Genomic DNA, 18,929 nt, shown 5'->3' with positions numbered 1-18,929 from the left:
AGATGATACATCAGAGAAAGAGTTCTTTATTCAATTAACAAACAAATCCTTCTTGAAATGTTTTTCCTTATGGGACCAGAATTTAAGCTATTGAGTACAGTCCAATCATATTCATCTGTCATAATTTCATTGTTCTTTTATCAGTAAATCACAAGAAAGCAGGTAAGTCTCCCCGGGCCTCAGCACATTAGGTGACAGGTAAGGGGAAGCACCCAACCCTTGCCCACCTGTGTAGTGTGAGTTCCAATGTGTTCTGCCTACAATGCGTCGGTTCTCCTTTGAGCAGGCCTTGCAGACCACTGTCTTCAGGTTGTGGAACTTGGTGAGCCATGATCTCTGCAAACAGATCAGATGAAAATGCAAGCTAGCTGCACATTCTGTGAAGGAGCAGGGTGTGAGGTGGCAGGGATGGGGGGCAACCTCCTAGTGGTCTCTGTCCATAAGACATCAACCCGCGTAGCTGCACGGTCTGCACCAAGTGAAGACAGTGGCAGCTCTCAATTAGCATGACCTCAAGAGGGTCTCAGATGACATCAAGTACCTGTGATGCCTGCTTCTAGATATTATAGACTAAACAGTCACGACTAAAAATCTACTCCTGTGATAATCTAAGAACGCCAAGTGGAGATGCTGGGGTCATCCAACAGCAGCAGAGAGGGGTATGAACATCAGCACTGTTCTCATAGCTTCCTGAATTACTGGTCAATATTTCATCCTTGATGATTCTTTTAAGTCCCTCTGGGGTGCTCAAGGAGGAGTCATGTATTTTGAGGTACACAAACAACTAGCAGCTGTGCCCCAGGGCTGCATCTCCTTCAATCACTGCTAGAGGAATGTCCAAATCTGAGAAAGGGCTTTCCTCTTGTTCTGCTCCTCTAAGTTCTAAACACTCACAAATCCTGCAACACCCTGGAACTTCGGTGCGAAATGGTGACAGCAACACATTGCCAAATGTTTTCCCTTTGGTGTGAAAACTTGGGAGTGTTTTATCTAACAGATCAGCATGTTCTCTCACAATCACACCGCCTTCTCATCCCTGTGGGTAATAAAACATTCCAAATGAGCTTGGCGGGAAGCCTCATTTGGAAACCTTCCAGGAATCATGAAGCAATTGTACTTAGAAAGCTGGGGCAGCAGTCAGTGTCCCCAGGACATGGGCAGCCTTTTGTAGCAGCAGAGTCTCCCTAACTAGTCTGCTGTCTGGGGAACCCAGGGCAGCAGTCAGTAGCCCCAGGACATGGGCAGCCTTTTGTAGCAGCAGAGTCTCCCTAACTAGTCTGCTGTCTAGAGAAGCCCTCTGCAGACAGTGCAAACCCTTCTTTCAGCTTACTCTCCCGACAAAAGCAATTAGCTATGTAGATTCCAATTGATGCTGCTAAACCGAGCCAACCTCGTGTGGACAGCAGTTACAGAACTGTCAGCACAGTCCCACCAGCTGTGTGAGGTGATGGGGATTACTCTGGAGAACATGCCTATTTTTTAAAGTTTCCTAACTAATGAGATGGGCAGACTTTCTAGGTACAACAGAGTGGCTGACTTCAAACTTACTCATTGTTCTAATATTCAATAACCAGAACTCACATTTTGTTCCAAAAGAACCTCCACAGCATATCCTTTTTCAGACTGCAGGTACTTCTGATGGAAAAGCTTGCCATCAAACACATTCCAGGGCATAAATTCGCTTGTTGTCCAAGGGAAGCCACATGCACTGTTGACTAGTACCAATGTGGTGAGGCCTCGGACGAGAAGGGACCCCAGTTGCACAGCTCTGGAGTTAATGTAATCCAGCTGTGGAGACAGACACACACAGGGAGCTCAAGACAGATGGCTCAAACCAGAAGTTAGGTGTGTGCATCAAAAAGCTGACTGGAGGGTCTCAGTCCTGTGGGAGCCCAGCTGGGAGACTGGCTCCCACATTTTACGACAGGGTACTCTTGAGGAGTGAGTGATAAGAGATTTAGATAGAAGGATAGAGGGGAGAGAAACAGATAGAAACACAGGATAGCCTCGGGAGGGCCTGGATCCTTATCCACTGGCCCCTCCTGTCTCTTCTAAAGGGCTATTTATTTATTTATTTATTTATTTTGGTTTTTCAAGACAGGGTTTCTCAGTGTAGTTTTTGGTGCCTTTCCTGGATCTCTCTCTGAAGACCAGGCTGGCCTTGAACTCACCGAGATCCGCCTGGCTCTGCCTCCCGAGTGCTGGGATTAAAGGCATGTGCCACCACTGCCCGGCTAAAGGGCTATTTATAGTTATGCCAAGGGGTGGAACAAAAGATCTCCCCCTAGCTCAGCCAATTGTAGACCCTTCCAATCACCTGGTAAACATGCATGTGGCCAAGCAATCCTTTAATGCAGCCCTGTTGTGTAAAGCAAGTTCAGATCTCACTAGGAAACCATTGTGGGCCACCACAACTCCCCTTCTTGATATAATAAAGGGCCCTCCAGGCCCCTCAGATAGACTGTGACTGTCTTAGGTCATTCTTGAATAATCTTAAACTATCAAGAAGAAGTTGCCCATTTTTGGCTACCAGCCTCTGGCAGAAGGAGGTACAGAGTTTCACTCAGCTCTGGCCCAGGTCCCTACTAAGAGCTTGCAAACATCCAGTGATCTTCACAGCCGACACACCTCCCAGTAAAGGAGTAGAGGATAATAAAGGTGGAATATCCTTTTTGGAATGGGTCTAAGATAACTACAGCAGTCTTAGCTCCATCAAGCCTTTTTCTAAATCAAAACTCTCTTCTAACAGATGTTCAATAAAATTTTCAAGAGACTGTTTTGATTCCCAGGAGAAAACAGTCATTTCAAAACACTTCAAAGTATCCACTCAAGTAAACAAAAACTCATGCTAATTTTATAAAGACACTTTTAGCTGTTTAAATAGCTCACATATACATGTGTTCCTACCACAGCAATAGAATTTCTGTATAAATTAACTCAATTGTGGGAGGCCTACCCCTTTCTAAACAGAAACAGAGGAGGATGGAAACTTCTAGGAAGACAGAAAAGCTCCCCTAATTATGACACCTTCTTTAGGTTTTCCAGGGGCCACTGAGACCATAAAATTATATTTTGGGCTATTATAAAAACATGTTCAAATATATCTGGTATAAACATTACTATACATATTTACAACTAGCATAAATAAAACTAATACATATTTACACTTTTTATCACTATATAATTTACATTTTTACAAACTTATACATATTTGCACTTTTTACAAACTTATATTCAAAAGTAAACTCCATAGAACTTATTTTACAAGCTTTAGCACGTATCTAGAAGAGATTTCTTAAAAGAACTATTTATCAAACTTACACTCAAGAGGAAACTATTAGCAAACATCTAGAAAGAATCTTTTAACAGAACACTAGAAAGAATCTCTTAACAGAACTTTCACTAGAAAGAATCTCTTAACAGAACTAACTTACATTCAAAAGCAAACTCTATTAGCAAACATCTACAAGAGATTTCTTAACTGAACTATTACATTTTCTTCTAACAAGACAGGAAGTATGTAAATCATTTCTAAAGTTCAGAGTTTATAGTCAACTTGATATCATTCTGAAACTTTTCTTGGGAGTCTGAAGTTAGAGCCTAATTCATCAGTGGCTCTAAGCTTGAGGGTAAAACTCCCTTTTCTTAGAATTGCCTCTTTTAACAAGGCTTTGTCTTGGATAGATTTTTATTAGCCCAATGTTTCTGATAAGGTTATTTGTTCAGATACTGCTATCGTCCAAAAGAGTTGTCTTATTTATCATGAAACACATCTTTCATTAGCTCACTCTGAGGAAGAACATTTTCATGATTTAGTATTTTCACTTCATTCACTGGCTTCTCAACCCTGATGCCATTTGACCAGTAGCTGTGGTCCTCTCTGACCATGGGTCACTCGGCTTAGACTGGAGTTGTAACTCAGCCTTCAGGACGTGGCACACTTCCCTGTTCTCACGAGCACCAGTGCATTCACTAAGCAAGCATTTTAATGTAGCGTTGATTTCTTGTGGGGAACTTTCAAGCGAAGTGACTCTATTTTGTAAGACAGCTAGATTTTCTGGAGTGTGGTCCCCATCTACAAAACAGTCACTCCTTTCTAAATACACGCTTCCTTGTTCCCCATTATATTTGCAAAGGAATCACTCACTGCTAGCTGTTGTTCAAAAGGCAAAAAAACACTTCTCTGATTATCCTCATTTGTCAAGGGTTTCAAAATGACTTGAGGAGTGTCATTTTAATTGCTTTCTGACAGGCATCACCTGTTTCTTGTTCTTCAATAACAAATAATCCCCACCTGACAGGCAGGCTGTTTACCCGTTTCTCATTTCCAGGAGGCAAGCTAACAAAGCTTGTGGAAAAAATGGCATTTGTGTTTTTTTTTTTTGGGGGGGGGGCTATACTGGCAGTATTTCCCCTTGGGCATTCTGCAGCTACGTTACAGGAACATTTGAAAGTTTTTGTCCCAGTCTATCTGCCTTTTCTCCAGGCATGCTTGCCTATGTGCCTCGCTTTTACGCACTACATTTCCCAAGCTGCCTTTCTCTATAGCGTCATGCTGTTACAATCTAGTTATGGACTACATTTCCCAAGCTTCCTTTTGGGTCCGCTGCATTCCTATTTCCTTTTACACGGTTTGTGTTCATACTGAAAGTCAAGATCAAGCGAGTTTTTGTTTTTTTTTGTTTTTTTTTTTTGGCCACAGGTGGTTTCTGTTCCCCCTGAGCTGGCATTGGCAGGTGTATTTCCTTTACCTGATATTGTCCCAGAAGCGGGCCCAGGTGCGTACTTACAGATCAACACTTGTCTCCCACCTTTCTGGGTCAGTAAAAGAAAATGAAAGTACTTGAAATAAAGCTTCCTCATTAAGATTCCCCCTCCCCTTTATAGATCCTCTGCTTGTCCATGCTTGTCCCCTCCCCCAAGATGCAGAGTCTGATGCCTTAGCAGAGGTTCAGTTTCTCTGCTAACTGCTTTCTGTTCTGGGGGTAGGGGCTTGAGTTCCTGATCTAGGAACTTAGACCCTGCCTTCCCTCATTGCAGGGAGGATTTCAAAGCCTTCACTGCTTTGCTCACACCAGCAGCCCCTCCCCGGGTCCTGCACCACCTCTGTTGTGGCTCCACTCTGGAGGGAAGCTGTCCCTACTCGGCTTTCTGCCTGTACTTATTTGGGCGAAGGCTCTGGCCACAGGGGATTCTGGCTTTTGTTTCTCTAATACTGGCTTGAAGGGGAGACAGGACTATCAGAGAAGATTTGCCAAGTTCTCAAGATTTTTTTTTTTTTTTTTTCTAGGTGATTTTCCCATTCTGATAGATGTTATTTCCAGGTGAATCTAATTTTGCACTTACAGGAAGAAAAGAGATCTGAGAAGGAAAGACCTGAAAAGCCTTCAGTTTTTTAGAGAAAGATCACTAAGTTTTCCCCAAGATTTCTGTTCCCTAAACTCTGGCTTCATGGCCAAGAGGAAACTAATTCTGACGGTTCGATGTTTTCATACAGTGGCAGAGCCAGGGGAGTGAAGAGTTTTATTTCACCTGCATCTGCCTCGGAAAATTCTTTCCCTGCTGCTCAGGGCTTAGATCTAAGCTATTCACAGGCCAAAAGCTTCCACAGGAATCTTTTTCTGCCAGTTTTTTTCATAGTATTTTTTCATGACTGCGATTTTTCCCCAGGAGTTTGTGTTCAGACTCTCAAGAACACAGCTCCTCTGTCTTGCTGCTTTTCTTATCCTAAGGTTTTTCTTACACTATATTCCTATATTCTACTTTACCCTAAGTTTCTTCTTACCCAATATTCCTATATTCTACCTTACATTTTTTCCTTAAATTTTACAGATAGAAATTAAGAGAGAGAAAAAAGAAAGAAACCTAGATGGAGAAGAGATACTTGCTGCAACCTCACTTTTAACTTCGGCATTCAGCCGCCTACCTCCACTCCCAAGAATAAAATGCTGTCGCCTTTATTTTTAATTCATTATTGAGCATGCCCCCTTACACCTGTGACGCCCCTGATACTCCTTTCACCAAGTCCCAGTCTCTGTTCGGGCACCATTTGTGGGAGCCCAACTGGGAGACTGGTTCCCACATTTTACAATAGGGTACTCTTAAGGAATGAGGAATAAGAGATATCAGATAGAAGGATAGAGGGGAGAGAAACAGAAACACAGGATAGCCTCAGGAGGGCCTGGATCCTTATCCACTGGCCCCTTCCGTCTCTTCTAAAGGGCCTTTTACGGGAATGCCAAGGGGTGGAGCAGACCTCCCCCTAGCTCAGCAAAATATAGACCCTTCCAATCACCTGGTAACCATGCACGTGGTCAAGCAATCTTCTAATGCAGCCCTGCTGGGTAAAGCAAGCTCAGATCTCACTAGGAAACCTTTGTGGGCCTCCACACAGTCCCACGGTGTTAAGTCTTCAGAACAGGTGCTTGCCAAATCCTGATCAGGGCACTGGGCCTCCTGAGCAAGACTGAAAAAGACCTAACAAACAAGCAATGCCAGAGAAGCATTATGGGAGCCCAGTCCAGGTACACACCCTTGTCCATCATCCATCCACTAGGGCAGCAGACACTCACGTGAGCTCTCTCCTTACACAGATCTGGAACGTAACCATCCTGCTTGTAGTAGTTTGAATGAGAATGGCTCCCATGGGCTCATGTTCGAATCCTTGGTCCTCAGTTGGTGAAACTGTTCGGAAAGGATTAGGAAGTGTGGCCTTGTTGGAAGAGAAGTGGCCGTATAGCCCACACCATTCCCAGTTCTCTCTCTCTCTCTCTCTCTCTCTCTCTCTCTCTCTCTCTCTCTCCCTCTCCCTGTGTGTGTGTGTGTGTGTGTGTGTGTGTGTGTGTGTGTGTGTATGTCTGCCTTGGGCTGGTGGATTCTACGTAAGCTCTCAGCTACTGCTCTTTTGCCTGCTGATATGCTCCCCACCATGATGGTCAAGGACTCTACTCTGAAACTGTGAGCAAGCCCCCAATTAAATGCTTTCTTCTCTAGGTTGCTTTGGTCATGATGTCTCATCATAGCAACAGGTAAGTAACTAAGACACTGTTCCAGGAAAATCTGGGGTAACACAAGATGTGGCCACTAGGTAGAACTTAGAAGATAATTTATTTTGGGGTTTGTTCCCCTGAGAAATTTTCTTTAAAAAGGAAGGGGAAGGGAGAGACACTCCCTGTGTTTCTAAAAGCCATACTTAGTCTCATTTCAATTGAATACCATTTAAGAATAGAATGGAACATGAAGTAATCTCAAAAGGCCGGCGCCTGAGTTTTTACAAATTAAGAATATCTTGCCTCAGCTCTGGAGAGATGGCTTAGTGGTTAAGAGCTTGGCTGCTCTTCCAGAGGACCTGGGTTTGATTCTCAGCAACCACATGGCAACTCTCTGTAACTCCAGCTCCAGAGGATCCAATGCCCTCTTCTGGCCTCTGCAGGTAGAGTACAGAGGTACACATGGTGCACAGATATACATGCAGGCAAAACACTCGTATACATAAAAAAAAAAAAATCTCTTGCTAACATGAACTACTTTTCTTTGTTAAATCAACCTTTATGTTCAGCCTCCTTCTGTTCTTGGAGAAGCCATTCTTTATGTTACAAAGAGTTCCACAATCCACAAGAATCCACACGTATTCGCTATGGATCTGGAATGCTGGATCTGCCGCAGGCACCAACACTCCAAATATCCAAGAAACCCCATGGAAATGGGAGCACAGGTGAGCCAGTCACCTTCAGGGAATCTGCTTTGCTCACACTTGTGGTGATATGGTGTTCCCCAATACATTGTGCACCCTAATAAACTTATCTGGGGTCAGAGAACAGAACAGCCACTAGATATAGAGGCCAGAAAATGGTGGCGCTCACACCTTTAATCCTAGCATTCCAGAGGCAGAGATCCGCCTGGATCTCTGTGAGTTCAAGGCCACACTGGAAACAGCCAAGCATGGTGACTCACGCCTTTAATCCTAGGAAGTGATGGCAGGAGGCAGAAAGGTATTTAAGGCGTGAGGATGAGGAACTAGAGCCTGGTTAAGCTTTTAGGCTTTTGAGCAACAGTTCAGCTGAGATCCATTTGGATGAGGACACAGAAGCTTCCAGTCTGAGGAAACAGGATCAGCTGAGGAATTGGCAAGGTGAGAAAGCTGTGGCTTGTTCTGCTTCTCTGATCTTCCAGCATTCACCCCAATACCCAGCTCCAGGTTTGATTTTATTAATAAGAACCTTTAAAATTCATGCTACACACACTGACCAATGTTATCCTACACACTATCACATATCTAACATAGTTAATAAAACTGAGAAAGGTAAGAGAGAGTGACAGATGTTTTAACCCTTTCACAGACAAGGTCTCACTTAAATGAATTTGACAGTTATTTTAAGAACTGAAGCACAAGGACAGCAGCACATGGCTATATTCCAGAACTGAGGAGGCTGAGGCCGACTGTCACCAGTTCAAGACTACCCTGGTCTACACAGTAAGACCCAGCAGGGGATACAGTGTGTGAACCTGTCTCATGAAATACGTTGTTTATCATGAACTTGGATCACTGCAGATTTAACCTTTACTCTGAAGGGGTTTAGCTGCACAAACCGTTTTTAGAGGTGTAATGTGAAAGTACCCATTCTTTACAAAGAGATACTAGGAATCCCTCGTAAAGGCCTGTGGGTGCTCTTCACTAATGTAAAATTTTTAAGTCTGGTCTGCAGAGTCTACCATGAGCAGAACTCAATTTAATACAATATTTCTAAAGTCCATTAACACAACCCTAGTTTTTTTTCCATTTACGGTATGAGTAAAGAGAACTGACTCCTGAAAGTTGTCCTCTGACCTCCACATACATGAGCTTTTCTTTCACTTGTTTTATCAAGATTATAATTTTTTTTTTGAGGGGAGGGCTCTCCATCTAGCTCCAGCTGGGATTTGATATGTAGATCCTGTCTGCCTCCTCCCTCCCAGCAGCTGGGATAAAAGGCATGCTCTAGCACACCCAGCAGGACTGCAAGTTTGGATCTACAGATCATACGTATGTTTAATTTGCACCTAGGCAATTCAATTTAGTAAAAAAAAAAAAAATTATGAATGTCATTGTTTTCACAATTCAGTTTCTGTGTGCTCACTGGTAACATTGGAAATGTGGCTGAATTCTGTATGTGGGTCTTTCACCCTGACGCTTAACTCTTCTAGGAGTTTACTGTTTTGTCTTGGCTTTGCAATCCCTTGAGACTTTCCTTTAGAAGACTTCTGGATAAGATGGCAAAACAGAAGCCGCATTGGACGGAGTCGCTGGTTACAGTTTGGGATTAAAGGGAATATGAATATTTTATCACTCCATCTGCTACTTTTCCAAATCCTGAAATAGATTGATCAACACTTCAACATGTTTCTTCTGCCACAGGACCCATGAATGGATTCGCTGCTGCCACTCAAACAGCCCTCCACGCTCCAAAGCAGCACTTCACCAAGGAAACCGGACTAAAGGACTCCTGCCAGAAATCTACAATACAGCCATAGGAATGTCACATAAAGGGTTCCCAGTGACTGCTCCCAGGTACCATCAACACCGCAAATGAGGAAAGACAGAACTGCGGAGGGAGCGAAGCATGAGTCCTCACTAGTGCTTGGGGTACTGCACAGCCCCCAGCAGCTCCCAACCCTGTGGGAGGGCAGCAGCCTCAGCTGGACTGAGTTTACCTCAGCTCTCCACAGCCACCAAAACAGTCAAGAAAACTCTACGCACAAGGGGAGCTGTAAGCCCGGGGAGCAGGGGTAGGGTGGGGGATGAGATCATTTAACAGCAACAGAGAACACAACCTCCACCAGGACCGCGGCAGCAGGGCAGCCCAGGAGAAGAAATCCACATTCAGGCTCCTGCTCACATTTTCTTACGTCTTCCCAGCTCTCCTTCCCCACTAGAGCTATTTCTCATCTATATAGCACAGGAGGGCACTGTAGCAGGCCAACACTGCCCCCTACTGTTCATTATACTCTCACACTCTTCCTTTCTCTTTTCCGACACCTATTCCACTTGGTGTTGCATCTCCCCAAGTCCACGGCTGACTTGGTTTACAATCACTAAGTATATCTTTACTTCTTTTTAGTATACTTTTAATCCAAATCCCACCTTTCCACCCCATCTTCCCTTTGCTTAATGATTACCACGCCTAACGATGCCCTTCTCCTCTGCTTCCCATCTAACAACCTAAAGCTTATTGCTAGTTTCACCATGACTGTTCACCTCTTCTCTGCATTTATACTAGCATTACTAGTATTCATAGTACTGTTGGGGTCCATTTACTTTCTATATCAATCCCTACTAGTAAGTGTCTGTTTTGTGGTTACCTGCAACCACAATCCTGGCGTTGTTTAACTACTGGAGTGGCAGCTGGTACTCAACCCACAGGGGTAGAGTGTAGATGGAGTCCAGTGCCTGAAACAACAGTCTAACAGATGACAACACCATAACTGTATTAGAACCTAGTCTCTTCCAACACTGCAAACATATCCATGTAAAGAAGAGAGGCAAGCTGAATTAAAAGAACACAACCAATAAATCTTAACCTGTACTCTAACCCCAGATGAACAAATCCCAATGCAAAAACACAAGTAACAGGAAAAACCAAGACAACTCATATTATTTAGATGAAATTCTGGATGTAAGATCAAAAAGAATGATTATAAACATGGTAAACATTTTAAGGAAGACTCCAATATTTTCTACAAGAATACAAACAGGCTGCTGAATGAAATAAGAAGCTAATCCACAACATAAAAAGAGAATAAAGAGATAAATACTGAAGAAATCCTAAACCAAAACAATGATAGGAATGAAAAACACAACAGGTCAAATAAAAAGTCCTGCAGACAATCTCACCAATAGAATGGACCATGTGGAAGCAGAATATCAGGGATGAACTCTGCTGCTTGGTCCCTTTTATTATTGCCTCTCCCTCTCTCTCTCCTCCCTTCCTCCTTCCTTCATTTTGTTTTGTTTTTGTTTCAAGACAGGGTTTCTCTATGTAGCCCTAGCTGTCCCAGAACTCTCTCTGTAGACCAGGCCCTGCTGCTTCTTCCAACCTTTCTATTCAGCCCATCTCCACTGCTTTGAGACACTCACAGACCCATGGAACCATTTTCTACCAGGGACCCCCAGTGGTCACACTAGTCTAGGACCTGGTAGGTGACCTTTATTGTCCTTCCAGTCCTCCACTCCAGTCTCTCCAGAGTCACTCTTAGTCCTGCTGAAGCCTGCCAGCAGAAGCCTCTCTTCTCTGCCCACCTTCCTTCCCTGGAGACTCAACTTCTTGGTGTGGACCCAGGGTCTCCCTAGTTCTTTCCCACTCCCCTGTTCAGCCTTTCCTTCTAGCCCATCTCCATTCCTCTGTGACACCCTCTGACCCCTAGAAACACTCTCTACCAGGGACCCTACAGTCACCACATTTGGCTAGGATCCAAGTGGGCAATAACAACTAAAGAATGGAGCACCCAGGCAACAAAGACTAGACAGGATGTCTATAGCAAGAAACACTTCGAACATTTTAACTCTAAATGCCTAGGTCTAAACAAAACACAGACATGAACAGCGAACAGTATGCCTCCCACGGAAGGCAGCAACCCTACTGCAACAGGCATTGAGAAAAGCAGTTCAGCTGAAGCACAAGACAAGGACTTCAAAACAGCAATTATGAATCTGTTCAAGGGCCTTAAAGAGGATCTAAATAAATGCTGTAATTGAAGACTATAACAACAGAAACAGCTGAACAAAATAATGAAAACATTTCAAGACACGAAAGTAGAATTTAATAAAGAAAAATCAAACTAAATTACAACTGGAAATGAAAAATTGTCACATAAAAACCTCAGAGGTAAGCCTCACCAAAAGACACAAAGAATTTCAGGTCTTAAAAACAAGGTAGAGGGAATGAATAGCTCAGTCAAATAAAAATGTTAAATCTAAAAAAAAAAAAAATACAGACACAAACATCCAGGAAATCTGAGACACTATAAATAGATCAAACCTATGAATGAGAGGTAGAAGGAGAAGGAGAAGAAACCCAGGTCAAAGGCACAGAAAATATTTTTAACAAAAATTACAGGAGAAAATTTCCCTATCTAAAGAAAAAGGTGCCTATCAAGGTACAAGAAGCATATAGAACACCAAATATATAGGACTAGAAAAGAAAGAAATTCCCCATGACATAATAATCAAAAGACTAAATGTACAGAACAAAGGAAGGATATTAAAATTGCTGCAAGGGAAAAATGACCAAGTCATACATAAAGGCAGACCCATTAGAATAACACCTGACTTTTCAATGGAGGCTCTGGAAGCCAGAAGAGAGACCACAGATGCCAGTCCAGAAGGCATTAGGAGGAAAACTTCAGTCTCAAGAGGTTAACTACATGAAACAGGACATAAGGAATAAAGAATCCCAGAACAGTAAATCAAAAGAGGAGCAAAACCACCTACACCACAACAAAATAACAGGAATCAATAAACATTGCTCACTGGTAACTCTCAATATTAACTGTCTCAATTCTCCAATAAAAAGACACAGACTAACAGACTGGGTTAGCAAATGGGATCCATCCTTCTGCTATACCTATGAACAATTCACCATCAAGGAAAGACATCACCTTCGGGTAAAAGTTTGAAAAAGATATTCTAAGTAAATGGACCTAAAAAGCAAGCTGATATAGCCATTTTTAATATCTGACAAAATAAGACTTCAAACCAAAACTAATTAGAAGAGATAAGGAAGGACATCACATATGTATTAAAGGAAAACTCCACCAAGAGGATATTACAATTCTATACATTTATGCACCAAACACAAGAGTACCAAAGTTCGTAAAAACAAATATTATTATGGCTAATATAACTTATTGACCCTCACACAATGACAGTGGTGACTTCAATACCCCACCAACAACAGCAGATCATTAAGACAAAAACTAAATAAAGACATGCTGGAGTTAAACAATGTCATGAATTAGCTGGGTGGTGGTAGCACATGTCTTTAATCCCAGCACTCAGGAGGCAGAGGCAGGCGGATCTCTGTGAGTTCAAGGCCAGCCTGGGCTACAGAGTGAGTTCCAAGACAGGCACCAAAACTACACAGAGAAACCCTGTCTCAAAAAACAAACAAACAAACAAAGTCATGAATCAAATGGACAGAACATTTCACCTGAACATTAAATATACTTTCTCTTCAGTAGCTCATGGAACTTTCTCCACAACTGACCACACACTGGGACACAAAGCAAGTCTCAACAGGTACAGGAAAACTGAAATAGCACCTTGTATCTCATCTGAGCACAAATGATAAAAAAGTTGAACAACAGAAACAGCAGAATGTATACAAACTTATGCAAACTAAACAACTCATTACTAGATGAAAAATGAGTCAAGACAAGAATCAAGAAGAAAAAAATTAAAACCTTTTAAGAATTGAATGAAAATAAAAACACAACATACCCAAACCCATGGGCTCAATGAAGTTCCAAGAGGCAAGTTCATAGGACTAAGTGTCTACATCAGAAAAACGAGAGCCATCTCATACCAGTTACTTAACACACCTGAAAGCTCTGTAACGACAGAAAGAATAAACCCCAAACAGCAGATGGTGAGAAATAATCAAAGCAGAACAGCAGGGCTGAAATCAATGAAATAGGAACAAATAGCACCAAAGCACAGAGAACTTCTGAGCCTCTCTCAGCCCTCCCCACACTCAAGCCTGGCTGTGGTCACTTTTAGTTCTCACTAGCAAATAAATCAACCATTCTTTGGGCTCTTTCTGTTCTGTGTCCTTCCACCAGCAACTTTTCTATCTGGTACGACTCTATCAGCTGGGTAGAAGGATATGCCTTCTGCTCAACAAATGTCTGTCAGCCTTTTCTTCATCTTCCCTAGGCTGTGGGATTCTCTGCTTTGTGTTTTCTGGGTTTGGTGCTGGAGACAGAACCCAGGTCTTTGTACATCAGCAGGCGATACACCGTTTTCAGTGACACATACCACTGGCATCCTCTGTGTCATCAACTGCTCATAAGCATCCTTCACATTCTTAGTGTCCTCAGCCACTGACCACCATCTGTTCACATTTCTTCTCTCTAAGGCTTAGAATCCATAATCAACAGGAAAACAAGCTCTCTTATTTATTTATTTTTTTCTGATGGATTCTGGAAAGGACTCACAAATAAGTAAGTATAGCAAAATATAAAGATCATAAATGATAAATTCACATAAAAGAGAAGCACAGAGGCTTCCTAGGGGCAGTTGATAGGTCTCCTGGAGATCCACAGCTCTAAAAATGAAAACATTTTAAAATTTCCACCTGTTCTGTCTTTTTTCTGTCATTTCATCCTGTGGTGGCTCCTCGTCCTTGCAGTGACTCCTTTTAGAAGTTAGGGCTATCTATCACTGTGCAATGTATTCCTGTCCTTCCTTCTCTAGGCTTTTAGGTACCTCTAAGGTGGGTGTTCCAAGGCTGTGCTCAGAGGCCAAGACCCAGAGCTGTTCTACACTCTGGCTATAGGCTCATGCCTTCAAAAATACAGGCTCCTGCTCAGGTATTCCTGGGCTCTCCGAGAGACATGGCTCTGGTTTCACCTATGTGTAACTCCCTTTCTCTGGTGTGGACTTGCCTAGAGAAAGCTACCCCAGTACGAGGTTAGCAAAGATGGAATTTTTGCCAAAGTTAAGAGACAAGTTTTCCAACTAGAAGGTGGAGCCAGCAGAAAAGATGAAGTTAAAGAGAAGGAGGATAAAGGTAAAAACAGATGGGAGGAAGGAGCATCCAAACCCATCCAACTGCTCATTCTCTTGTCCATGACATCTACCCTCAGAGGCTCCAAACCTCTTACCCTCTCTGAATACATCACTTGAGATGCTCCTTAAACTTATCCAAAGTTCAGCTGGGAGGCAAGGACTCAAGGAACTCCAGCACGACTTTCACGTTCCCCATGGACACTGATGGACTCGCTGTGAAGTGAGACATGGGCAGGAGAACCTGGACTCACAGATGTACTAGTGCAAGTGCCTGAGAGGACGTTAGCTATGTGGGTGCCACAGGCAACAGTGGCAGGATCTGTAAGTTGTCGCTTAGCTGACAGAAAATCAGCGTTCAGTGACCTTGGGGTTAGTGTCATCCTAGACCCACAGTTTTTCCTGTCTTGACTCAAAACTGTTAACATTTTCTTCTTGTGGAGTTAGGTCCCTACAGCTCCAACATTATGTCTACATTTAAGGAGAAAATGACAACCTGGTTCTGGTTCTATATAATCATCAAGACTGTGAAATCTCCTCCAAATATCCTCACCTCCTACTGCTGGAATGGGTCACAGAGTCTTACTCTTTCCCAAGTGAGAGGTAGCATGAAGAAGGTACTAGGAATGGCTGGAATCCTTTTACAATCTGTCTACACACACACACACACACACACACACACACACACACACACACACACACACAGAGAGAGACAGACAACACACGAAGGGTTGTGAATGGCCTAGAACCACCTGCATCTGCATGTCTATCCATATACACATACACAGAAGAAAGTTTTGAATGGCCTGAATCCATCTACATTTCCGTGAGTACACTGGACATAACACATAACCATGTTTTCATCTTTGTCTCAGCAATTTTGTACAGTGTTGGAGAATTCTCAGGAAAGGGAATGAAGGAGATAGAGTCAAAAGTCCAGAAATATGGAACTTGCCACGAGACAACTCAGCAAGAGCAACAACTGACGGATGAGTCTCTGCTGAAGGAGAATCTCCTCCTAAGTTGAGAGGCACAGAGTTTTCCAGCCAGAAGGCAGAACCAGGAGAAAAGATGAAGTTAAAGAAAGAAAGTATGAAGGGAAAACAAGAGACAGGCACAGAGGATGAGCCCAAGTGCTAACAACAGCTTGTAATGTGCAGTGCATAATGAAGTGAGCTTCCAACTCCCGGAATCTTTACAACTTAAGTTATCAAAGTACGGAAGTTCACAAAAAATTTAAAGATTATTAGAGTCTTGAAACCAAGAGACTACTACTTTGATTACAAAGATCCTAGCAAGAAAATAATTTCAAAATGACCTTGGAATGTGAGGGCAATCTAGCCATAACATCTGTCATCCCACTGATTACCATGGTTGATTTTTAGGTGGGTGTCCCCTTTCTCCCTCATCATGACATGTACATCCCTCTTGAAGCGACACTCAGTCTTAGAGAACAACTTACCCAAATATGTCCAAACACAATGATCCAGGATTTGCACATAGCCTGCAGACATGTTCCCATATACTTCAAGTCACTTCTAAATTAATTATACCCAGTGTAATAGAAATAGTATCTAAATAGTTGTTATGCTGTATTGTGGAATATTCCTATATACTGTGTGAATATATGTCACTGTGATTGGGTTAATAAAGAAGCTGATTGGCCTATAGCTAGACAGGATAAGGTTAGGCAGGAGGAAGAAGGGGAGGAGTCTCTGGGTGGCAAGGAAACACAGACAGAAGGAAGACGAACATGCCATGCTGAAAGAAGGTACTGCCACGTGGCAGAGGGTAGATAAGAAATGCGGGTTAGTTTAAGTTGTAAGGGCTAATTAGGAACAAGTCTAAGCTACCAGCCAAGCATTTATAATTAATAATAAGTCTCTGTGTGGATATTGAGTGCTGGCTGGTGGTCCTGATGAAAAACTCCACCTATACCATATTGTTTGGGGAATAATGACAGAAAAAAGTCTGTATATTTCCAGTACAGATGCCATTTAAAAATAATTATTTTCGGGTGGTGGTGGCGCACGCCTTTAATCCCAGCACTCGGGAGGCAGAGCCAGGAGAATCTCTGTGAGTTCGAGGCCAGCCTGGGCTACCAAGTGAGTTCCAGGAAAGGCGCAAAGCTACACAGAGAAACCCTGTCTCGAAAAACTAAAAAAAAAAAAAATAATTATTTTCAATCTATGGTTAGATGGGGAACCTATGGCCATAAAGAGAAGGTTAGTATAAAAATATGTACACAGATCTTTATACATATAGTCTAACTCTGGATTTTTAATAAATGTATACATACATATAGTTTTAAAACAATTCTGTATGCTCAATATAAGCAGCTTTAATTGGTGGACGTAAAGTCACTCTGCTATACATGGCCTCCGGGGCTCCACCTTCTTCATAGAAAACTAGACAACAGAACTCCTACAAAGTGCATGCCAAGCACTAGGTGCTGAGTGAGGAGGATACAGGAAGGGCAGCCTGGCTCCACCCTGCCGTGTACAAAGGGATGTGACAGTTGAGCTTGGACCAGAAAAGGCACTGTTTCTCTGACGCCAAAGAGGCTTACAAAAGCTTTTCTTCAAACCGAGATGACCAGGCCAGGACCTGGAACAAGCTGCGCTCCTGAGCAAGGGTACAGCAGTTGTTGGCTTTGGAAACCACATCCATCTAGGAGTCATCCATGGAGGATGACAATGCTTTTCCTTGTAGAGACACCCTCACCACACATGCTTCCTATGAACTACAACAGGAAAAGGCTAGAAAGAATGCTGACCGTGTGACCACAGCATGGCTGCCTCCGTGGCTGTGATGAATGACTGTGACTATACCTGTAAGTTCATAAGCTGTGAGGTTGACTTTCCTTGGAGGCACAAGGCCTGAGCAATAAACGCATGTAGATCTTCCAGGGAAAGAGTGTCCACCTGAAAAGCACAGAAAAGGGCCAGTGTGAGCCTACTGAGAGTGATCAACACTTTTTATAAATGTACAACACACATATGCACACAAACACAGAGAGAGGTACACACACAGGAGAACATACATGTGCACATATACACGCACAGTGAATGAACAGTGACATGTGTGGCTGTGCAGATACTCTTTGCAGCCGCAACCCTAGGCCACAAGCTCTTAACAGGGTGATGGGGCAATCCCTTCTGCATACGATGTCGAAAACAGATGACCCAGAGGCTGAGGTGAGGTGGCCAGGACTGGAGGAACATCCCACTACAACAATCCTGGGTGTAACCTTTATCCTTGGATCCCAACAACATAAATAAAGGTCCCAAAGTATGAGGCCCTCCCATTCTCTGGAATCAAAAAGTGTGGGAGAAAACCAAAGGAAGACAGAGAAATGAGGGAAACACAGAGAGGGGTTAACTTGGATGAGGAGACCCAAGGACAGGGTAGCTCTCCACTCAACCTCACATACTCCTAAGGCTGACACTGTCTGCACCCAGCCACTGTGATAGTAAATCTTCAAGCCAACACTACTGAACTTTGTATCACCATGGAAACACACTCTAGGTGTGTCTATGACGGTGCTTCTAGGAAGGCTTCACTTGGAGAAAGACCCATGCTGAATGTGTGTGGCACCATCCCATGGGTGGAGATCCTGGACCAATAAAACAATGAGCTGAGTCTCAGCATTTGTTATTCTTTGCTTCCTGACTGTGAAAGCAATGTGCCTTCCCCCACCACAATGAACTGTACCTCCTCAAACTATACCAAAATAAACCTTTTCTCTCTCAGTTAGCTCTCTAGGGCTGTGATGAAACAGCATGACCAGAGCAGCTTGGAGGGGGTGTATTTTGCTTAAACTTCCAAATCATAGTGCATCATCAAAGGAAGTCAGAGCACCTGGCAGCAGGAACAGACGCAGAAGCCGTGACAGGAGCTGCTTACTAGCCTGTTTCCATGGCTTGCTCTGCCTGCTTTCATAAAGCACACAAGACAGCCAACTCAGGGATGGCATCACCAACAGTGAGCTGGACCCTCCCACAATCATCAATCAAGAAAAGGCTCCATAGGCTTGCCCACAGGCCAATTTGGTGGGGGCATTTTCTCAATCGAGATTTCCTCTTCCAAAGAGACTCTAGCTTGTGTCAAATTGACATAAAAGTAGCCAGCACAATAGCCACATTTGTCATCAAGTAGAATCAACATG

At 43.1% G+C, this 18,929-nt stretch overlaps 1 protein-coding gene across 3 annotated transcripts in view; it reads right to left on the bottom strand.

Moving 5' to 3' along the window:
* The window catches only part of Fam120b (family with sequence similarity 120 member B), a 58,778-nt gene that overhangs the window by 8,749 nt on the left and 31,100 nt on the right, over positions 1-18,929 (bottom strand). For all 3 annotated transcript variants that reach the window (XM_059272920.1, XM_059272919.1, XM_059272921.1), the window contains 3 exons: positions 17,593-17,685; positions 1,582-1,788; positions 228-336 (listed from right to left, as the gene is read on the bottom strand). In XM_059272920.1, the coding sequence (XP_059128903.1) occupies positions 228-336; positions 1,582-1,788; positions 17,593-17,685 (409 nt within the window). The remainder of the gene's footprint in view (positions 1-227; positions 337-1,581; positions 1,789-17,592; positions 17,686-18,929) is intronic.

The sequence above is a fragment of the Peromyscus eremicus genome, chromosome 8b (genome assembly GCF_949786415.1).
Source record: "Peromyscus eremicus chromosome 8b, PerEre_H2_v1, whole genome shotgun sequence".
Classification (NCBI taxonomy): domain Eukaryota; kingdom Metazoa; phylum Chordata; class Mammalia; order Rodentia; family Cricetidae; genus Peromyscus; species Peromyscus eremicus.
The sequence above is the reverse complement of the archived record's forward strand: the minus strand, read 5'-3'. Positions and strand labels throughout refer to the sequence as shown.